This window comes from Choloepus didactylus, chromosome 17, assembly GCF_015220235.1.
Source record: "Choloepus didactylus isolate mChoDid1 chromosome 17, mChoDid1.pri, whole genome shotgun sequence".
Taxonomy (NCBI): Eukaryota; Metazoa; Chordata; class Mammalia; order Pilosa; family Megalonychidae; genus Choloepus; species Choloepus didactylus.
In genome coordinates this window covers 21,885,306-21,910,048 of record NC_051323.1, presented here as the reverse complement: position 1 = coordinate 21,910,048, position 24,743 = coordinate 21,885,306, and the positions used below count along the sequence as shown (strand labels likewise).

The following is a 24,743-nucleotide window of genomic DNA, read 5'->3' as shown; positions in this document are numbered from 1 at the left end:
TTTCATAGGGATAGTGGGAAATTTTAGACAAGTAGGGACTGTGCTTGTCAGTGATGATTCCCTCACTTTGATCCCAATGATTTGCTGTCCAAAGAGCCATCAGAAATTGAAACAAAGTGAGAAGTTTATATATTCTTGAAGACTTGAAGACTGTATTTTTTCATAAAATGCACAGGTTGACAGAAATTTTGCAATAATGAAAATAACATTATTGAGTACCTAGTATATGGCTGGCACTGTGCTAAGCCCTTTATGTGCATTGTCTTACTTAATCCTCAGTGTAATCCTGTGATGTGGGTACTTTTGTCCCCATTTTACAGTGAGGAAGCTACAGTTTACAAGGTCAGTGATTTGTCCAAGGTCATAAAGCTGGTGGGTGGGAGTTTGAGATTTGAGCTCCGGCTATCAGACTCCAGACATAAGCTCTTAACCACCATAACTTTCTGTTCAAACAACTCAATGGTTTGGATTTCTATTTCATTTTTTAAATAGTATTATCTAGTTGTCTTGGTATTAAAGCTACAAATTTACTTTATAGGAGCAAGTGGTGATGAATTTGGACAGCAGGCTTCTGATCTTCCCTTTATATATCTGTTGCAACTTCCTGTATATATCGTCAGAAGAGAGAACTGAAAATAATCATCACCCAGAAAATCCAGAAAACTAAGGATCTCATCAGGTGGAAACAGTAGCACTTTGAAAACTTTTGGGGCCAGCTTTAATTGAATGGCCCTAACAATACTCACATCCAAGGTGACTAACAATGACAAAGCCTTATAAACTGTAGCAGATAATGCAGAAGACTATTCTTATCCTTTCTATATTTCTATGCATATATGAAAAAAAAACATTTTAAAGCCAAAAAAAATCTGTTAAACCATTTATGTTATAAAGATGTCGACCCATGCTTTTGATTTATCATCAGTAGGAAATTGCTGTAGGTAAATTCTACCTTTCGGCAACCAAATACAAATTTTATTTTTAGCTTAAACTTTTACCATATCTAATGTTAGTGAGAACCTCAGTTATCATCTGTAAACTTTTTATTTGACTTAAAAGAATGCTAATGGGATAATTTGAACAGCCAATTCTAAATGCTTTTTGTGTTGGTGCGTTTAAAAGCCAGCTGTCCTTTAATTTTTTGAATTGCTCATTATGATTCCTCCTATTTTAATATCCTCCCAATTGATACTTGTTTTCAGTGGTTAACTACTTTCTTATGGTGTTGGAAACTAAACTGAGGACCTTTTGTTTTAACTTAAACATTTTCATACTATTTGATTTTGCTTTTTCTTTAACTTTCCTAGGATTTTAACATCAACAACAAAAAAATCAGCTTCAGACCTTTAAATGAACTTGAATAGGGATAAAAATCAGTTTGATTTTATGGGGATTTTCATTTGCCTTACATGGTCTTTTCTTTGACATTCTGTACAACGTTAATAGGTCATGAATTATTTATGTACCAGATATTACACTTTAAACATTTTCATATTCTCTAATCTTTATAATTATTTATGTTCAAATTTTAGTTGGGAATCCTATTTCCTATTTAAGCTCAGGACTTTATAACCTCTGAATTGAGTGCCTTTGAGTTCACAGGCTAATAGAAATTTCATAGTAAATGTAAATAAGATCAGAGGATCTAATATAGAAGCTGATAATAAAACATTAATGTAAAACTAGAACTTATTTTTGTCAAAAGTGAGATGTACACTTGTCATGATTTATATATGTTGGCTTCTTGTGTTTACTGCTATTTTGAAAATAGCCATGCTCATTTTCTTTCCAGTCAGACTAAGTACTTTTTGTGGTTAATGTATATTTTTAGTACATTATAAAAGGGAATCATTTTTATGTATCTGTACAAATAATAAATACTCATGTGGAAAAAGAATAAATAAGCTCTTATATAAAATGGACAAAAAAGTCTCAGGCATAAATACATTAAATGTTTCCCTTAGTTGAAACCAGAATTTTTTTTTCTTTCTAGTAAGATTTTTTTTCCAATTAGATATAACTCTTGGAATTTATCAGTAGTTTTTCTCCCCTATTAATATGTCTACAGATTCATAAATTTTGTCCTTTCAAAATTCATTCCCTGATTTAACTTAAAGGAGCCTTTTAAATGCCCTCCCTTCCTCCACTCAGAACTACAGTTCATATGTTTCTAACACAATGTTTGGGCTATATCATGAGGCTACCTTTCTCATTTTTATGTTTGGAAATACATCTCTTTCAAGAGGTACTGTCATTTTCTTTCTATCTGATCACAGCATCAGAGGTTCCTTATTATTTATATATTTAAAAATATATAAATACCAAACTTAAACTGAATTATTTGAATAACTTTTACAAATCTCAGGAGTAAAGACAAAGTTTAAATATATTAATGAGTAAAATTAACTAGTTTGTTTCACTTCTATAAATTAGCCAAATTGGAATTGTATGTGATTCCTGTCTATTGGTTCTTTACTAGCAAGTTGCTTATTTTATCCACAGACAGGAAAATTATTTCTTTAATCACAAATAGGATGTGTTCTCATTTGAGAAATTGACAATTGTCACTAGTACTTTACATGACAGTAAAGATCTGCTTTTGTTTTCTTATCAAATACTTTTGTGTGTTTGCATACTTTTTGTTCTTTTTAGTAGGAATACTTTCAATAAACAGAGTTAGGTGAAGAATCATATAACTATCATATATGAAAGCTTTTGTATTTGGCAGCTTTTGCCTTATACCTCTGCTAATCTTTTTTTTTTTTTTTTTTTAACTGCTAGGCTAGAAAACATTTCCCCATTAATGATTATTTTTGCTTTACTATCGGTAAGAAGAGGTCCCTAATAGAAAATGTTGTCGAGATTCATGCTAAATATTATAGAAGGATATGAATGTACCTTTCCTTTTTTTTAATGGATTTGGCTTGAAATTTAGCAAGTTGGGCAAATTAAATGAAGAACAGTGGCTTTTATACCAGATGTTTAGCAGCTTACATCTTATCACATTTCAAGTCTTTCAATAGGATTACTATCATATGTAAACAAGTGTTCAACATCAAATGCAGAACTTGAGCTACCAGGAGTCAAAGTGACTATTTAAAATAAAATTTTAAATTCACTTCCTCAGTCACACTAGCCACATTTTAAGTGTTCACACTTAGTAGCCAGATGTTGCTAGTAGCTTTTGTGTTGGACAATGCTGATAATGAATATTTCTATCATTGAAGAAAGTTCTGTCAAACAGTGTTCATGTAGAGTATTGGACTGTTAACTTTTGATGTGGCTTCAATATTATATTCCTTAAATATGAACCCATGTAAAGAACAGAAAAAGCAGGGGTTCACTGGCAAGTCAAGCAACCTGAAATGATATGCTGAGTCATAATTTCAAGCAATGTGGACCAAATCACTTGACTACTTAAAAAGAAGCATAAGTTTTTCTCTTTTTTCTTTTTAATCATAATTACCATTTCCTTCCCAACCAGAGGGTGTTTTATTCTTCCCAAGGTCCAAGGTACAGAGATACAATGAGCAAAAAGCCTCAAAACAGCAGCAATCACTGTTAACTAGTGTCAAACTACATCTAATTAAGGGAGAAATTACTGACAGCATGCATCCATATGAGTGATTAAATAAGATACTTTTGAAATCAAACACTGGTTGATTTTATATGCAGTAGGATTAGCAAAGGTAAAACTAAATTTAACCAAGGCAAGAGATAGTACATTTCCCTGCAGAGAATCACAGATGGTAATGTAGCTTCTTATATAAGATACAGACATACTTTAAATGCCATGTGCCTTTATTGAAACATTATTCTCTGTTTGGGAGGTAATTTACAAGCAAGTGTGAACACAGGTTTTAGCCTCAGCTTACCTCATTAAGATTCCACTAAAATGGCTTTTAGAATGAGGGAACCTCAAACCATGTATTGAAAACATAGAGGATTTTCTTCTAGATACAGTGCTGAAAATACTGGAAAATCTACATCCTGAGAGCACCTTATTCAGTTAATAAGGAGGGCTGGCCGAACCCAATTTCAAGCCCACATCTTTTTTTTTTTTTTTTTTCTTACCATTTTATTGTTTTATTTTTTTTTTAATTCAGTTTTATTGAAATATATTCACAAACCATACAGTCATCCATGGTATACAATCAACTGTTCACAGTATGATCATATAGTTATGCGTTCATCACCACAATCTATTTCTGAACATTTTCCTTACATCAGAAAGAATCAGAATAAGAATAAAAAATAAAAGTGAAAAAAGAATACCCAAACCATCCCCCCATCCCACCCTATTTGTCATTTAGTTTTTACTCCCATTTTTCTACTGATTTTTTTTCAATTTTTTAACTTTGTTTATCAAAAAATTAAAAACAAACAGGCAAACAACAACCAAAAAAACCCCACAACATTTCAAACAAAGCAATGGATTAAGGAAAACAAATAACCTAAAATAACTACTTTGCTTCCAATATGTTCCTACCATACCCCAAGAAAATTAATAAACCATGTCCAAACAGAGGAGTAAGAAAAACAAATAATCTAAAATAACTACATTGCTTCCAACATGTTCCTTCCATACCCCGAGAAAATTAACAACCCCTAAGAAAACAAAGGAATAAGAGAAAAAAAAAACCTAAAATAACTCTATTGCTTCCAACTTGATCTTACTATATCCAAGAAAGTTTACAAACCATAATCATTCCTGAGCATTCCCATAACATTGAGATTACCCTCCATAGTTTATCTGTTCTTATTAGATTATCATTCCCCCTCCACTAATTGGTATCTCTAGGTCCCCTACATTCTACAGTATAAAACATTGTACATTTTTCACAGAATTCACATTAGTGATAACATACAATATCTCTCTTTTTGTGCCTGGCTTATTTTGCTCAGCATTATGTCTTTTTTTTTTTTTTTTTTTTAATCTTCATTTTATTGAGATATATTTGTATACCACGCAGTCATACAAAACAAATCGTACTTTCGATTGTTCACAGTACCATTACATAGTTGTACATTCATCACCCAAATCAATCCCTGACACCTTCATTAGCACACACACAAGAATAACAAGAATAATAATTAGAGTGAAAAAGAGCAATTGAAGTAAAAAAGAACACTGGGTACCTTTGTCTGTTTGTTTCCTCCCCCTATTTTTCTACTCATCCATCCATAAACTAGACAAAGGGGAGTGTGGTCCTTATGGCTTTCCCAATCCCCTTGTCACCCCTCATAAGCTACATTTTTATACAACTGTCTTCGAGATTCATGGGTTCTGGGTTGTAGTTTGATAGTTTCAGGTATCCACCACCAGCTACCCCAATTCTTTAGAACCTAAAAAGGGTTGTCTAAAGTGTGCGTAAGAGTGCCCACCAGAGTGACCTCTCAGCTCCTTTTGGATTCTCTCTGCCACTGAAGCTTATTTCATTTCCTTCCACATCCCCCTTTTGGTCAAGAAGATGTTCTCCGTCCCACGATGCCGGGTCTACATTCCTCCCCGGGAGTCATATTCCACAAAGCCCACATCTTAAAGGGGGGTGGAGCTATTTGGAGAGATATCATTTCTCTCTGCAAGCTGGCACCATTGGGATCCCACCAGAATCATTAAAAGACCCCCGGTTTTGCTTCTGAAATGGGCAGTCACAACAGGTCAGGCTCTGCTATATGGAGGCCCCAAGGTTTGCTGATGATTTGAGCAACCACACAAAGCAGAAATAAGGACATTTTAGCACACTTTTCCCTTATGGCATTCTCAGTTTTGACCTCTGTTAGCATCAGGTGATGTCCAGCACCTGGACAACCTATCTTACTCATTAACCCCCTTCACTTTAGTCACCTTTACGTCTGTTCTACTTCATCTTGTGCTCAAGAGGTCTCTTGCCAACATCTGCAACTGTTCTGACACCTTAAATTCAAACTCTCTGTGCTCTGACCACTGCCATTACACCTGTTTTTGAATAATCCCTTGATTGGTCTGCCTTCCTATTCTCTGTTGTCCCCTCCCCCAGTTCCTCCTGTCCAGAGCAGTATCTATGGCCAATCACTTCAATCATATTTTGCCATTATGTTCACTTCCCTTGCCTTGCTATCCCATCTGTTGCAATAACCTGGCAAAATCCTAATATTAGATCAGTCCAAGGGTCTCCTTTCACCAGGCCTACACCCTGCTGTCTGAGCTCTGCAGAGGAAAATGTCTCAGCAATGCAAACTGGTATCCAGTAAATTCATGGACTCCAGCCACAACTGGGTTGACACTTGTCAGCAGTCATAGGTTTCCCTGGTCCACTCTATCCCATTCTTCATAACCACTTTATCAAACATTTCTGAAACACCCAAACTTCTAACCCCATCACTTCTCCCTGATTTTCAGTGATAACTATACCCTCTACTTATAAAACAAAGTAGCCATCATAAGTAGGTGCTCTCGGTTTCCTCCTACCAAACCTTAGATGTACCTTCATGCTCATAGCCTTTCCTACTTCCCTTCAATTGTAATGCAAATAGTAGCCCTCTTCCTGACGGAGGCTGATCTCAGGGCTGTACCTCCAGAGAACATTCCTTTGTTTTCCCATTTCTCTTCTGTATCTTTACTTTTTTTTCACTCTACTGATTCATTCCTACCAATAAGTATGCTTAAGTTTCTCCCATCTTTAAAAAACCTCCAGTCACACATTTTCCTCCACCAACTGCCATATCTTGCGGTGCATCAGCCAAACTGCTCAAAAAGCTTCTCCAGTTCCGTTTCCACTTTTAAAGTCATGTATTCTTCAAACTCCACTAAAACTTCCTGGGTGAGTGAAGACCTTGATGCTAAATCCTATAGGTTAAATGTGTGTTTTCATTCCTTTCAGCATTTAAAATTGACCACTTTCTTCCCCTTCATAAGCAGTCTTCTCTTAGACTAATCTGGTATCACACCCCGTTTTCCTTCTGTTTCTCTAGTCTCCTTTTTTATGGTTCTTTTTCTGGATGTCTCCAGGCCCTTTTCTCTCCTGAGCCTGCACTGGGGGATATACTTTCATGGCTTCAAATTAATTTCTGTATTCTGATGATTCCTTTTTCTGTAGTGTCAGCCCAGATCTGTCTTCTGAGCTTCAGATACACATCCAACTGGCATCTCCTCATAGGTGTTCAAGGTGGCATCTCAAATCAGCATGTCCAGATCAGAACACACCTTTCCCCAGAATTTGTCTTGTAGGCCTTATCTCAGCAAATTGACTCCACCGTCTACTCAGGTGGTCAAGCCAGAAACCTGGGTGTCATTCTTGAATCTTCCTCATTCTCTGCATCCAGGGAAATCACCAAGTTCTTCAGTTTCACCAACTATTTCTCAAATTCAGACACTTCCCACCTTGCTTGCTACAGTTAGTAGTTAGTACAGGCCACCATAATTTCCAACCTGGAAATTTCCAGCCTCCTATGTGTTCCACCCTCTACCCCCCAACCCACCCCCATTCAAGTCTCCACATTACCCAAAGTGATCTCTGTATAAACTCAAATTGGATTACTTACCTCTCATTCTAAAGCCCGTCAAAGCCTCACCATTGCCCTCAGGATGGCTCTTTAAATGGCTATTCTAACTGTCTTTAGATCTCCATACCTTGCTCCCTAGGTGGCTGCCATTCTTTACTTCTCTAAATGGCCCATCCTCTCTCTTACCTGTTGCCCTTTGCACCTCTGCCTGAATAGTCTCTCCCACCTCTCCCTTCCGCAGTTGTGCCATTTCACCTGGCTAATTTCCATTCATCCTTACGGTTTTGTTTAGTCATCAGTTCCTCCTGGAAACCTTTCTTGGCTAGCCTCCCCTCCAAAACCAATTAGGGACTCCTCTAATGTGCTCCAGCAATATCCTGATCTTTCCCTAACATTATACTCTTCCGCTGCTTACTTGTTTGTATCCCTCCCTGGACTGCAGACTATTCAAGAGCAGATTTGTGTCTATTTTTAGTCTTCTAGCATATGGGTATGCAATAAATGTTTGTATAAAGAATAAGCAACATGTATTGAGTGCTTTGCTATGTGTTATTTATTCCTCACAACAACCTTAAGTACTAAATCTTACATTTTAAAGAGGGAATACACATGTAAAGAGAACACTGTCCGGAGGCGGGGCAAGATGGCAGACTGGTGAGCTGTATGTTTTAGTTACTCCTCCAGGAAAGTAGGTAAAAAGCCAGGAACTGCGTGGACTGGACACCACAGAGCAATCTGTCTTTGGGCATACTTCATACAACACTCATGAAAACGTGGAACTGCTGAGATCAGCGAAATCTGTAAGTTTTTGCGGCCAGGGGACCCGCGCCCCTCCCTGCCAGGCTCAGTCCCAGGGGAGGAGGGGCTGTCAGCTCCAGGAAGGAGAAGGGAGAATTGCAGTGGCTGCTCTTACCGGAAACTCATTCTACTGATTCAAACTCCAACCATAGATAGACTGAGGCCAGACACCAGAGACTCTGAGAGCAGCCAGCCCAGCAGAGAGGAGACAGGCATAGAACAAAAACAACACGAAAAACTCCAAAATAAAAGCAGAGGATTTTTGGAGTTCTGGTGAACACAGAAAGGGGAAGGGCGGAGATCAGGCCTTGAGGCACATATGCAAATCCCGAAGCAAGGCTGATCTCTCTGCCCTGGGCACCTTTCCTTAATGGCCCTGGTTGCTTTGTCTATTAGCATTTCAATAACCCATTAAATCTCTGAGGAGGACCGTTTTTTTTTTTTTTTTTTTTTTTTTTTTTTTTTTTTTTTAAATCCTTTTTGCTTTTTCTAAAACAATTACTCTAAGAAGCTCAATACAGAAAGCTTCAAAGAATTGAAATTTGGGCACGTCAAGTCAAGAGCAGAACTAAGAGAGCTCTGAGACAAAAGGCAATAATCCAGTGGCTGAGAAAATTCACTAAACAACACAACTTCCCAAGAAAAGGGGGGTGTCCGCTCACAGCCACCATCCTGGTGGACAGGAAACACTCCTGCCCATCGCCAGCCCCATAGCCCAGAGCTGTCCCAGACAACCCAGTGTGACGGAAGTGCTTCAAATAACAGGCACACACCACAAAACTGGGCGTGGACATTAGCCTTCCCTGCAACCTCAGCTGAATGTCCCAGAGCTGGGAAGGGGGAGCAGTGTGAATTAACAAAGCCCCATTCAGCCATCATTTGAGCAGACTGGGAGCCTCCCAACACAGCCCAGCAGCCCAGAACTGCCCTGGGGGACGGCACTCACCTGTGACATAGCACAGTCATCCCTCAACAGAGGACCCGGGGTGCACAGCCTGGAAGAGGGGCCCACTTGCAAGTCTCAGGAGCCATACGCCAATACCAAAGACTTGTGGGTCAGTGGCAGAGACAAACTGTGGCAGGACTGAACTGAAGGATTAGACTATTGCAGTAGCTTTAAAACTCTAGGATCATCAGGGAGATTTGATTGTTAGGGCCACCCCCCCTCCCCGACTGCCCAGAAACACGCCCCACATACAGGGCAGGCAACACCAACTACACACGCAAGCTTGGGACACCAATTGGGCCCCACAAGACTCACTCCCCCACTCACCAAAAAGGCTAAGCAGGGGAGATCTGGCTTGTGGAGAACAGGTGGCTCGTGGACGCCACCTGCTGGTTAGTTAGAGAAAGTGTACTCCACGAAGCTGTAGATCTGATAAATTAGAGATAAGGACTTCAACTGGTCTACAAACCCTAAAAGAACCCTATCAAGGTCAGCAAATGCCACGAGGCCAAAAACAACAGAAAATTATAAAGCATATGAAAAAACCAGACGATATGGATAACCCAAGCCCAAGCACCCAAATCAAAAGACCAGAAGAGACACACCTAGAGCAGCTACTCAAAGAACTAAAGATGAACAATGAGACCCTAGTACGGGATATGAAGGAAATCAAGAAGACCCTAGAAGAACATAAAGAAGACATTGCAAGACTAAATAAAAAAATGGATGATCTTATGGAAATTAAAGAAACTGTTGACCAAATTAAAACGATTCTGGACACTCATAGTACAAGACTAGAGGAAGTTGAACAACGAATCAGTGACCTGGAAGATGACAGAATGGAAAATGAAAACATAAAAGAAAGAATGGGGAAAAAAATTGAAAAACTTGAAATGGACCTCAGGGATATGATAGATAATATGAAACGTCCGAATGTAAGACTCATTGGTGTCCCAGAAGGGGAAGAAAAGGGTAAAGGTCTAGGAAGAGTATTCAAAGAAATTGTTGGGGAAAACTTCCCAAATCTTCTAAACAACATAAATACACAAATCATAAATGCTCAGCGAACTCCAAATAGAATAAATCCAAAAAAACCCACTCCGAGACATATACTGATCACACTGTCAAACATAGAAGAGAAGGAGCAAGTTCTGAAAGCAGCAAGAGAAAAGCAATTCACCACATACAAAGGAAACAGCATAAGACTAAGTAGTGACTACTCAGCAGCCACCATGGAGGCGAGAAGGCAGTGGCACGATATATTTAAAATTCTGAGTGAGAGGAATTTCCAGCCAAGAATACTCTATCCAGCAAAGCTCTCCTTCAAATTTGAGGGAGAGCTTAAATTTTTCACAGACAAAGAAATGCTGAGAGAATTTGCTAACAAGAGACCGGCCCTACTGGAGATACTAAAGGGAGCCCTACAGACAGAGAAACAAAGACAGGACAGAGAGACTTGGAGAAAGGTTCAGTACTAAAGAGATTCGGTATGGGTACAATAAAGGATATTAATAGAGAGAGGGAAAAATATGGCAAACATAATCCAAAGGATAAGATGGCCGATTCAAGAAATGCCTTCACGGTTTTAACGTTGAATGTAAATGGATTAAACTCCCCAATTAAAAGATATAGATTCGCAGAATGGATCAAAAAAAATGAACCATCAATATGTTGCATACAAGAGACTCATCTTAGACACAGGGACACAAAGAAACTGAAAGTGAAAGGATGGAAAAAAATATTTCATGCAAGCTACAGCCAAAAGAAAGCAGGTGTAGCAATATTAATCTCAGATAAAATAGACTTCAAATGCAGGGATGTTTTGAGAGACAAAGAAGGCCACTACATACTAATAAAAGGGGCAATTCAGCAAGAAGAAATAACAATCGTAAATGTCTATGCACCCAATCAAGGTGCCACAAAATACATGAGAGAAACATTGGCAAAACTAAAGGAAGCAATTGATGTGTCCACAATAATTGTGGGAGACTTCAACACATCACTCTCTCCTATAGATAGATCAACCAGACAGAAGACCAATAAGGAAATTGAAAACCTAAACAATCTGATAAATGAATTAGATTTAACAGACATCTACAGGACATTACATCCCAAATCAACAGGATACACATACTTTTCTAGTGCTCACGGAACTTTCTCCAGAATAGATCATATGCTGGGACATAAAACAAGCCTCAATAAATTTAAAAAGATTGAAATCATTCAAAGCACATTCTCTGACCACAATGGAATACAATTAGAAGTCAACAACCATCAGAGACTTAGAAAATTCACAAATACCTGGAGGTTAAACAACACACTCCTAAACAATCAGTGGGTTAAAGAAGAAATAGCAAGAGAAATTGCTAAATATATAGAGACGAATGAAAATGAGAACACAACATACCAAAACCTATGGGATGCAGCAAAAGCAGTGCTAAGGGGGAAATTTATAGCACTAAACGCATATATTAAAAAGGAAGAAAGAGCCAAAATCAAAGAACTAATGGATCAACTGAAGAAGCTAGAAAATGAACAGCAAACCAATCCTAAACCAAGTACAAGAAAAGAAATAACAAGGATTAAAGCAGAAATAAATGACATAGAGAACAAAAAAAACAATAGAAAGGATAAATATCACCAAAAGTTGGTTCTTTGAGAAGATCAACAAGATTGACAAGCCCCTAGCTAGACTGACAAAATCAAAAAGAGAGAAGACCCATATAAACAAAATAATGAATGAAAAAGGTGACATAACTGCAGATCCTGAAGAAATTAAAAAAATTATAAGAGGATATTATGAACAACTGTATGGCAACAAACTGGATAATGTAGAAGAAATGGACAATTTCCTGGAAACATATGAACAACCTAGACTGACCAGAGAAGAAATAGAAGACCTCAACCAACCCATCACAAGCAAAGAGATCCAATCAGTCATCAAAAATCTTCCCACAAATAAATGCCCAGGGCCAGATGGCTTCACAGGGGAATTCTACCAAACTTTCCAGAAAGAACTGACACCAATCTTACTCAAACTCTTTCAAAACATTGAAAAAAATGGAACACTACCTAACTCATTTTATGAAGCTAACATCAATCTAATACCAAAACCAGGCAAAGATGCTACAAAAACGGAAAACTACCGGCCAATCTCCCTAATGAATATAGATGCAAAAATCCTCAACAAAATACTTGCAAATCGAATCCAAAGACACATTAAAAAAATCATACACCATGACCAAGTGGGGTTCATTCCAGGCATGCAAGGATGGTTCAACATAAGAAAAACAATCAATGTATTACAACACATTAAAAACTCGAAAGGGAAAAATCAATTGATCATCTCAATAGATGCTGAAAAAGCATTTGACAAAATCCAACATCTGTTTTTGATAAAAACACTTCAAAAGGTAGGAATTGAAGGAAACTTCCTCAACATGATAAAGAGCATATATGAAAAACCCACAGCCAGCATAGTACTCAATGGTGAGAGACTGAAAGCCTTCCCTCTAAGATCAGGAACAAGACAAGGATGCCCGCTGTCACCACTGTTATTCAACATTGTGCTGGAAGTGCTAGCCAGGGCAATCCGGCAAGACAAAGAAATAAAAGGCATCCAAATTGGAAAAGAAGAAGTAAAACTGTCATTGTTTGCAGATGATATGATCTTATATCTAGAAAACCCTGAGAAATCAACGATACACCTACTAGAGCTAATAAACAAATTTAGCAAAGTAGCGGGATACAAGATTAATGCACATAAGTCAGTAATGTTTCTATATGCTAGAAATGAACAAACTGAAGAGACACTCAAGAAAAAGATACCATTTTCAATAGCAACTAAAAAAATCAAGTACCTAGGAATAAACTTAACCAAAGATGTAAAAGACCTATACAAAGAAAACTACATAACTCTACTAAAAGAAATAGAAGGGGACCTTAAAAGATGGAAAAATATTCCATGTTCATGGATAGGAAGGCTAAATGTCATTAAGATGTCAATTCTACCCAAACTCATCTACAGATTCAATGCAATCCCAATCAAAATTCCAACAACCTACTTTGCAGACTTGGAAAAGCTAGTTATCAAATTTATTTGGAAAGGGAAGATGCCTCGAATTGCTAAAGACACTTTAAAAAAGAAAAACGAAGTGGGAGGACTTACACTCCCTGACTTTGAAGCTTATTATAAAGCCACAGTTGCCAAAACAGCATGGTACTGGCACAAAGATAGACATATAGATCAATGGAATCGAATTGAGAATTCAGAGATAGACCCTCAGATCTATGGCCGACTGATCTTTGATAAGGCCCCCAAAGTCACCGAACTGAGCCATAATGGTCTTTTCAACAAATGGGGCTGGGAGAGTTGGATATCCATATCCAAAAGAATGAAAGAGGACCCCTACCTCACCCCCTACACAAAAATTAACTCAAAATGGACCAAAGATCTCAATATAAAAGAAAGTACCATTAAACTCCTAGAAGATAATGTAGGAAAACATCTTCAAGACCTTGTATTAGGAGGCCACTTCCTAGACTTTACACCCAAAGCACAAGCAACAAAAGAGAAAATAGATAAATGGGAACTCCTCAAGCTTAGAAGTTTCTGCACCTCAAAGGAATTTCTCAAAAAGGTAAAGAGGCAGCCAACTCAATGGGAAAAAATTTTTGGAAACCATGTATCTGACAAAAGACTGATATCTTGCATATACAAGGAAATCCTACAACTCAATGACAATAGTACAGACAGCCCAATTATAAAATGGGCAAAAGATATGAAAAGACAGTTCTCTGAAGAGGAAATACAAATGGCCAAGAAACACATGAAAAAATGTTCAGCTTCACTAGCTATTAGAGAGATGCAAATTAAGACCACAATGAGATACCATCTAACACCGGTTAGAATGGCTGCCATTAAACAAACAGGAAACTACAAATGCTGGAGGGGATGTGGAGAAATTGGAACTCTTATTCATTGTTGGTGGGACTGTATAATGGTTCAGCCACTCTGGAAGTCAGTCTGGCAGTTCCTTAGAAAACTAGAGATAGAGCTACCATTCGATCCAGCGATTGCACTTCTCGGGATATACCCGGAAGATCGGAAAGCAGTGACACGAACAGATATCTGCACGCCAATGTTCATAGCAGCATTATTCACAAGTGCCAAGAGATGGAAACAACCCAAATGTCCATCAACAGATGAGTGGATAAATAAAATGTGGTATATACACACGATGGAATACTACGCGGCAGTAAGAAGGAACGATCTGGTGAAACATATGACAACATGGATGAACCTTGAAGACATAATGCTGAGCGAAATAAGCCAGGCACAAAAAGAGAAATATTATATGCTACCACTAATGTGAACTTTGAAAAATGTAAAACAAATGGTTTATAATGTAGAATGTAGGGGAACTAGCAGTAGAGAGCAATTAAGGAAGGGGGAACAATAATCCAAGAAGAACAGATAAGCTATTTAACGTTCTGGGGATGCCCAGAAATGACTATGGTCTGTTAATTTCTGATGGATGTAGTAGGAACAAGTTCACTGAAATGTTGCTATAGTATGTAACTTTCTTGGGGTAAAGTAGGAACATGTTGGAAGTTAAGCAGTTATCTTAGGTTAGTTGTCTTTTTCTTACTCCCTTGCTATGGTCTCTTTGAAATGTTCTTTTATTGTATGTTTGTTTTCTTTTTAACTTTTTTTTTCATACAGTTGATTTCAAAAAAGAAGGGAAAGTTAAAAAAAAAAAAAAAAAAAGAAAAAAGACAAACAAGGAAAAAAAAAAAAAAAAGATGTAGTGCCCCCTTGAGGAGCCTGTGGAGAATGCAGGGGTATTTGCCTACCCCACCTCCATGGTTGCTAACATGACCACAGACATGGGGGACTGGTGGTTTGATGGGTTGAGCCCTCTACCATAAGTTTTACCCTTGGGAAGACGGTTGCTGCAAAGGAGAGGCTAGGCCTCCCTGTGTTTGTGCCTAAGAGTCTCCTCCTGAATGCCTCTTTGTTGCTCAGATGTGGCCCTCTCTCTCTGGCTGAGCCAACTTGAAAGGTGAAATCACTGCCCTCCCCCCTACGTGGGATCAGACACCCAGGGAAGTGAATCTCCCTGGCAACGTGGAATATGACTCCCGGGGAGGAATGTAGACCCGGCATCGTGGGATGGAGAACATCTTCTTGACCAAAAGGGGGATGTGAAAGGAAATGAAATAAGCTTCAGTGGCAGAGAGATTCCAAAACGAGCCGAGAGATCACTCTGGTGGGCACTCTTACGCACACTTTAGACAACCTTTTTTAGGTTCTAAAGAATTGGGGTAGCTGGTGGTGGATACCTGAAACTATTAAACTACAACCCAGAACCCATGAATCTCGAAGACAGTTGTATAAAAATGTAGCTTATGAGGGGTGACAGTGGGATTGGGAATGCCATAAGGACCAAACTCCACTTTGTCTAGTTTATGGATCGATGTGTAGAAAAGTAGGGGAAGCAAACAAACAGACAAAGGTACCTAGTGTTCTTTTTTACTTCAATTGCTCTTTTCCACTCTAATTATTATTCTTGTTATTTTTGTGTGTGTGCTAATGAAGGTGTCAGGGATTGATTTAGGTGATGAATGTACAACTATGTAATGGTACTGTAAACAATCGAAAGTACAATTTGTTTTGTATGACTGCGTGGTATGTGAATATATCTCAATAAAATGATGATTAAAAAAAAAAAAAGCAAATATATAAAAAAAAAAAAAAAAAGAGAGAACACTGTCCTAGGTGGCACCACTGTTGAGCAGTGGAGCTGAGATTTAAACTCCCAACAATCAAATGCCAGAGCTGTTTTCTTAACCAGATCTGAAGCACCAAGACGAGGTGCCCCTTTCTTGTTTTTTTCCCTGGCTGCTGGATCTCTGAACTGTTATTTCAGTAGCTGCTTTTAGCTCACTTCTTTGAAATACTTGAACAAGGACACATACCAATATCTACAGAACTCAACCCCTACCTGTTATAAACCACTATGGGGCAACCATAGTTCTCCCTTCTGTAAGGAAAGGATCTGACAATTCAAAATGTTAGTGTGGCAGAAACTGGCCCAACATTCACCAAACTCAATCTCTTCCTGGACACACAGATTACTTTCTCATCCTCCCCTGCAGTTTTGTGTGGCCATGTGAATTTGTTCTAGCCACTGGAACGTGGGAGGAAGTAATGTACACTCTTTCCAGGCATGGCCCATAAAAATCTCTCAGGAGAGAACTGAGCCCTGATGCCCTAAGGCGGGCATTAGCCTATTACTTATAGCCTGTGGACCAATTCTGACCTGCCCATGTATTTTTGTAAATAATGTTTTATTAGAGCACAGCCACAGCCATTTATTTACATATTGTCTACAGCTGCTTTCCCTCTACAACTGCAGAGTTGAGTAGCAGAGTCAGATTCTGTATAGCCCTCAACACCTAAAATAATTTACTGTTTGACCCTTTGCAGAAAACATTTGCCAACCCCTGCCCTAAGGCATCCATTGTATATAACAAATTAATTTTTCCCACACATCTAGTTATGTAACATAGGAGAATTGAGAAAATAGTCACTCAAATAATCTACTGTGTTTTGTGGGTGAGAGGAGGAATCCCAGTTGAAAAAGGCTGCCCTAAAGGATGGTAGAATCACTAGATGAAGAGTCTAGGTCCCTGAATCACCAAATGGAAAATTACCCAATAAACTCCCAAATGAACTTAAGTGAAAAGAAATAAACTGCTGTTGTGTTAGCCACCAACTGGGGTGTGGGGTTGACTTGTTACCGAAGCTAGTATTACTTAACCTAACTAACATAGCATCACCAACCCTGATGTCAAAGAAACTGTCTCCCTCAGAAAGTTTTACCTAATGAAAATTTCTAAAAGTTTTATACTTTTTATTAATTTTACTGTCTCTAATTTCAAGAGGATGCTATATCTATAAAACCAAAACAAGCAAGCATGAGAAAGAAAGAATATGAGCCAAGGGAAGAAGCATGAACATGATTTTCAAATTTAAAACCCCAGTGGAAGTATATGGTGGAGCATTGCAGAAAATCAAATTAATGAAATATAAGACATTCAAATTCTCAAACTGAGGAAATGATAAATGTATATTCCTGCCCACTACACATACGATGTACTGGAAAAATTTAATGAAAGAGAAGTATACCTGAACAATCTATTGTGTTTTCAACTTGCATATATCAACATTTTTTAAGTACAGCAAGAGGGAAGGGGGTATGGCTGCTTTATATTTCATTTTTGCACATTTAGTGGATGATGGTGGGGAAATATCTATATTAAGAGGGGAAAAGGTTATGATTCAAGTGTTCTATATATGTTATTGTCCTGAATAAAGGAAAAAGACATTTGTGGGTATACTTGGACTCAGAATATATATTACCTAAGTACTCTCCGTGAAAATGTTCTTGGAAACATGAAATAGAATAATCAAAGTTGATTTAAAAATAACAACTTAAGAATGAGATTGTTGATGTAATGGTTGGTAGTAAACATTGAAAGCAGTTAACCATATAGAATGTCTCTGTTTTAAATGGTAATAAATTGATTTAATATTTGTTATATATATTACAAAAAGTTTACAAAGGATGGTGACCATGGTTAACTTGCTCCTTCATGGCTTAGATTTTCTTGTGATTCTTACTGCTTTGCTTTCTTTTTTGGATTCTTGTCTCTTATGTGACCAGTACTGGAAGTGTTGGTCTTGGGGTTATCTCCTTCTAGACAGTGCTACAAAAAATAGGCCAGAATTATAAGGAAACAAAAAATAGAAATTGTCAAATCAAACCACAGATGAAAACCCAAATAACAAATGGATTCAACACCCTTATTATAAGACTTTATACACAAAGTTGAAAAATAAGTGAATCACCAGTGAAAGACTGGGCAAACATAAATAATAACCAAAAAGTAATGATGGCAATATCAAAGAATCTATGGCAAAATGTGTTGAACAGAGAGAACAGGCATTTATATTGATAATATATATCCACAGGGAAGACAATAGTCATGACCTTTACATATGAGTACTGCAGATCACAACGGCAACTAGTAAGGCTTCTGCCAACTTTTCATTAAATTTACATGAAAACAGAGACAAAAGTCAGAATTCTACAAAACTCAAAACTAAGAATGATGGTCTAACTATCAGATCTAAGAACTGGACTAAAAAAAAAAAAAAACTGTTTTCTATGTACCCCAAGTTTGTCTCACTTAAAAATTCTATAAAGTGGCATTTTGTACCATCCCCACTGTTGTGGATTGAATCAATCCCCCCCAAAAAGACATTTTCAAGTCATGCCCCAGTCCTGTGGACGTGAACCCATATGGAAACAGGATTTTTGAAGATCTTATTAGGTAAGGTGAGGCCAGATTGAGTAGGGTGGGCCTTAATCCAATATGACTGGAGTCCTTATAAGCAGAGGGAATTCGGACACAGTCGGAGGAGGCAGAAGGAGACAGGCGGCCATGTGACAGAGACAGAGACTGAATTATGAACTGCCAGCAAACCACCACCAGAAAGCCACAGGTTTCAGAGAAAGCATGGCCTGCCAACACCTTGATTTTGGATCTCTAGCCTTCAAAATTGTGAGACAATAAATTCCTGTTATTTAAGCCAACCAGTCTGTGGTATTTGTTACAGCAGTCCTGGCAAACTGAGAAACTAAACACATTTCTTAAAATCTATAACATTGCTATCCATTAGAAATATAACACAGGCAACATAAAAAGTTTTAAATTTTGTAGTAGCCACATTTGAAAATAAAAGGAAATAGGTAAAATTAATTTTAATAATATATTTTCTTAACCCAAATATTTCAAAATTAATATTTAAAAATGAATGAGGTATTTTAAATTATTTTTTTCATGCTAAATCTTAGAAATTCAGTGTATAATTTACACTTAAATTTCTCACTTTGGACCAGTCACATTTTAAGTGTTTAATAGCCACCTGTGGTGTTAAGACAAGGTAGGTGTATATCTACCTAAGAATAGGGTAATTATTTTTTATATCTTGGGTGCTACACCACGAGGTGGGCAATCCCACCCTTAACCCATCTTTCTCCATCCAGGTAGGACCTGCAAGTAACTGCTGCAATTACAAAATGAAGTACAAAGTGGGAAATGTATCATCACCCACACCCCTTGTAATAAAGCACTGTTTGAGGGTGGAGAGGTGGAGAAGACAGAATTTGAAAATGGCATATAAAAGAGCCACTGCTATGAAAATTGTAATGTCTGTGGCTTCCTGAAGTAATTCCCAGTGAGAGTCAGCAAGGGCAGACAGCAAACACAGGCCTAGGGTGATCATAGGAAATTAAATAATCAGGACAGACACCCAGCTATGTTAGCATTTGTTCTCTAGGCTAAAACCAAGAAGAGATCATTAAAGTTTAGGTGGTGGCAAAGTTGCATTTCTGGCCAACTGGGAGATTAAATATGTTGACCAGTCCTCTCGTTGAATAAAACCAAAAATCCTGGATCAGTGAGTTGGCAGGAAAGTAAGGAATACACAGAGGCCAAAAACTTAAGTGAAACTAGGAATCCAGAGTGGTAAGAGGAGCACCAGAAGTTTTCTCTGAGGCCATTTGCCAAACCTGCTGAACTTGAACTTCCAATTTCATAGTTTAACTGAATATGGAGGATAGGAAAATATGGGTGAATAATAGGAGTTCTCCCCGTAACACAACAAAGTTTGAAGTCCAAGAGATAGAGCTTCAATGTAAGGGTGAAACCGAAGTAAACCCAGCCCCTGGAACTGCAAGGAAAATTGCCTGGCACTGGGTGGAGGCAGGAAATAATCTCCCTTAAGAATTCATAACCATGAGCCATTCCTCCCTTGGATTTGCAGGTTTAATTAACTATCTGGATGATCCAAAAACGTCAAGAAAAGCATAAAGTGGTCCAGATTGCTGGTGTGCCAGACCCCTGGCAGAAACAAATGCATGTCCTCTCTTTAGGAACCCTTTCTCCAGATCTCAATGATTTCTCAAGGATAAAATTCCAAGAAACAGAAACTCATAATCGAAATCACTAGAGAGGAGAGTTTCCCTTCTGGTAATGATTTGTCACTATTTTTCATCCAGAGGCATCTGTTGATTCCAAAAGAGGTGTCTAAGAAGCAAAACATTTCCACTAACATGGGAATAGGGGATCAAAAACAGTTCATGGACTGCCAAAGAAGGTAAACCCTGATTAGTTCTCCCAACTTCAGGTGGGATGCCAAAGGGCTACATCCCAGGCTTACGGATAAACAGCCTTCACAGGCACCAACAGATAGAAACTAGGAAGAAAAAAATGTTTAGGGACTTGGAGGATAGAGTTTAAAAAATTGTACATATGTTCACTTGAGTTATGGGGGTGGCAGGGAGAAGAGAGAGGGAGAAAGGGGCAGAGGAAATATTTAAAGAGAATATTCAAGAACTGAGGAAAGACATGAATTGACAGATTCAGGAAAGCCAGTAAAATAAAAATAACTGTGCACCTAGAAATTCATGAAAAACTGCAGTTCACAAGACTAAGAGCCTAAAAACAGCCAGCTTTAAGTCACAAAAGACAGCTTAAGAGCAGCCAAGACAAATTAATTCAGATTACTATAAATGGAACCTTAATTTAGATCTAATTATTAATCTAATTTGATCAATGACTTCTTAGTAAAAACGGAAGTCAGAATTTGTGGATTAATTATCTTTAATATGCAGAGAAATCTATACGCAACAAAAATAGCTAACAATATTGAGGAGAAAAAGTTTTTTTTTTTTAGCAAAACAAAAGCTGAGCACTTGCAACCAACAGACATTCACTACAGGAAATTATAAGGGTTAAACTTCGGACAGAAAGAAATGATCCCCTTACTTCCAGAGGTGTGACTCTCCCTGGCAACGTGGGACATGACTGGCAAAGATGAGCTTGGTCCTGGCATCGGGATTGAGAAAATCTTGACCAAAAGGAGGAAGTGAAATGAAACAAAATAAAGTTTCAGTGGCTGAGAGATTTGAAATGGAGTCGAGAGGACATTCTTAGTTTTTAGTGTATTGGAATAGCTAGAAGGAAATACCTGAAATGGTTGAACCACAACCCAGTAGCCTTGATTCTTGAAGATTTACACTATGTGACTATGATTGTGAAAAGCTTTTGGTTCCCAATCCTTTTATCCAGTGTACGGACAGATGAGTAGAAAAATGGGGACAAAAAATAAATAAACAATAGGGAGGGATGGGGGGTATGGGATGTTTTGGGTGTTGTTTTTTTAGTTTTTATTCTTATTTTTGGGGGGTGTGGTAATGAAAATGTTCAAAAATTGTGATGAATGCACAACTATGTAATAGTACTGTGAACAACTGGTTGTACACTGTGGATGACTGTATGGTTTGTGAATATATCTCAATAAAATCGAATTTAAAAAAAAGAAACATGATGCCAGATGAAAGATTAGAGATAAAAGAAGGAATATGAACAAAGTAAAAAAAAAAAAAAAAATTGAAACTAGCATTGTAAAAAATATACTGTGTTCATGGATTGGAAGACTTGATAAAGATATCAGTCATCCTCATATTGATATACAGGTTAAACACAATTTCTATCAAAATTCCAATAAGATAAACAACATTATTTTTTGAAGTATATGGAAAAGCAAAGGAACCAGAACAGCTAAAATAATTTTGAAAAAGAATAAAGTGGGATGAATCATCCTACCTAATTTCAAGATATACATATATAGCTTCAGAATCAAGACTGTGTGGTATTAGTAGAGGCACACAAATCAATGGAAAATAGAGAGCCCATAAATAGCCCCACACAAGTATGGCCAATTGACATTTGTCAAAGGTGCAAAAGCAATTTGACGGAGGAAGGATAGGTTTTCCAACAAATGTGCTGGACAGTTGGGTATTGATAGGCAAAAAAGTGAACCTTAACCTAAACCTCACACATTGTACAAAAATTAACCCAAAATGCACCATAGACGTAAGTATAAAAAGAAAACATTTTGAAGATAATGAAGCAGAAAATCTTGGCCTTGACACATCTTAGACATGACATCAAAAGCATGGCCCATGAAAGAATTTTGCTTTAATCAAAATTTAAAATTTTTACTCTCTGAAAGACCTGCCTAAGAACATAAAAATACAAGCTTCAGACAGGGGAAAATATTTGCAAATCACATATCTGACAAAGGACTCACAGAGAAAGAACTCTCAAACTCCATAGTAAAAACACAAATATGAAGAGACATTTCACCAAAGAGGATTTATGGATGGCAAATAAGCACATGAAAAGATGTTCAACTAGCCGTTAGGGAAATGCAAGTTAAGACCATAATGAGACATCATTACATACTAATAGAATATCTAAAATAAAATTTAAAAATAGTGACAACACCAGATGCTGGTGAGGATGCAAAAAAGCTGGATCTCATAAATCTCTTGTGGGCATGTAAACTGGCACAACCACTCTGGAAAATACTTTAGCAATTAAAATAAAAATTAAAAAAACTAAACATACACTTACTATATGACTCACCAATCAAACTCCTGACATTTATTCCAGAAAATTAAAATTTATGTCCATACAAAATCACAAATATTCATAGCAACTTGTTCTAGTTTGCTAATGCTGCCAGAATGCAAAACACCAGAGATGGATTGGCTTTTATAAAAGGGGTTTATCTGGTTACACAGTTACAGTCTTAAAGCCATAAAGTGTCCAAGGCAACACATCAACAATCGGGTACCTTCACTGGAGGATGGCCAATGGTGTCTAGAAAACCTCTGTTAGCTGGCAAGGCACGTGGCTGGTGTCTGCTCCAAGTGCTGGTTTCAAAATGGCTTTCTCCCAGGACATTCCTCTCTAGGCTTCAGTTCCTCAAAAATGTCACTCTTAGTCGCACTTGGGGTAGTTGTCCTCTCTCAGCTTCTCCAGAGCAAGAGTGCTTTCAACCGCCGTCTTCAAACTTTCTCTCATCTGCAGCTCCTGTGCTTTCTTCAAAGTGTCCTTCTTGTCTGTAGCTCCTCTTCAAAACATCACTCACAGCTGCACTGAGTTCCCTCTGCCCCTCAGCTCATTTATATGGCTCCAGTGATCAAGGCCCACCCTGAATGGGTGGGGCCACACCTCCATGGAAATATCCAATCAGAGTCATCACCCACAGCTGGGTGGGGCACATCTCCAAAGAAACACTCAAAGAAATCTAATCAAAACTGATAACGTCTACCCACACAAGATTACATCAAAGATAATGGCATTTGGGGGACAAAATACATTCAAACTGGCACACAACTTTATTTGAAATGATCAAAAACTGGAAACAACCAAATTGGCTACAATAGGTGAATGATTAAACTGCGGTACATCCAACCCATGGAATACTACTCAGCAACAAAAAGGAACAGAGTGCTGACACACGTAACAACTTGGATGAATCTCAAGGGTATTGTGTGGAGTGGCAAAAAAAAAGCCAATCTTAAAAGGTTACACTTCATGACTCTATTTATATAACATTTGCAAAATGGAAACAAAAAAAAATCAGAGTTGAAAAACAGATTAGTTGTTGCCAGGGAATAGGAGTAGTGGAGGAGCAGGGATGAATTTGATTCTAAAGGGTCAGTGTTTTAGTCTCCTGGGCTGCTTAAACAAATATCATGAAAAATGGTTTGGGTTAAACAACGGGAATTTATTCACTCATGGTTTGAGGCTGGGAAAAAGTCCAAATCAAGGCATCATCAAGGCGATGCTTTCTCTGCAAAGACTGGCATTCTGGTGCTGGCTGTTGGCGATCCTTGGTCCTTCGCTTGTCACATGGCAAGGCACATGGCAGTATCTCCTGGTCTTTCCCTTCTCAGCTGGGTTCTGTGCCAGCTTCTTGCTTCTTGTGGCTTTCTCTCTGTCTGAATTTCATTCCACTTATAAAGGACTCCAGTAATAGCATTAAGACCCATCCTGATTGAGTTGGGCCACACCTTAACTTGAAGTAACCTTATCAAAAGGTCCTACTTACAATGGGTTCATATCCACAGGAATGGATTAGGTTTAAGAACATGATTTTTCTGGGGTACATACAGCTCCAAACCACCACAGGAAGCATGAAGGAGACCTTTGTGATGATGAAAATTATTCTCTATCTTGATTGTAGTGGTGTTACGGAAATCTGTGATGAGAAAACTATACATGTGTATTGCACCAATGTCAACTTCCTGGTTTTGATATAAAAGATAAACATTGAGGGAAAGTGGGTGAAGGATCCACAGGGCCTCTCTACTCTGCAGCTTCCTGCCTATTGTTATTTCAAAATAAAAAGTTTAAATTAAAAAAAAAAAAAAGCTCCTAGATTAATGAGTGGTGGTAGTGTATGTGGGCTTCCTCAGGAACTGTGAAAGCCACTCTTCTTGTTTTCCTGGTGGTCCAAACCCAGTGGATACTACTGGGCTCTGCAGGTCAGCTAAGATGAGTTTATCAAGATGCACCAAGGGCA

The 24,743-nt window shown here is 37.9% G+C and overlaps 1 protein-coding gene across 2 annotated transcripts in view; it reads left to right on the top strand.

Moving 5' to 3' along the window:
* Positions 1-21,483, top strand: part of GMCL1 (germ cell-less 1, spermatogenesis associated) — an 86,803-nt gene extending 65,320 nt beyond the window's left edge. Inside the window, exons 14-15 of one of the 2 annotated variants that reach the window (XM_037806847.1) lie at positions 20,362-20,459; positions 21,039-21,483. In XM_037806847.1, the coding sequence (XP_037662775.1) occupies positions 20,362-20,459; positions 21,039-21,093 (153 nt within the window). In that variant the 3' untranslated portion in view covers positions 21,094-21,483. Of the gene's footprint in view, positions 1-538; positions 2,700-20,361; positions 20,460-21,038 lie in introns of those variants that run through there. The other variant, XM_037806848.1, reaches the window with a different exon arrangement.
* The last annotated feature ends 3,260 nt before the right edge of the window (positions 21,484-24,743 follow it).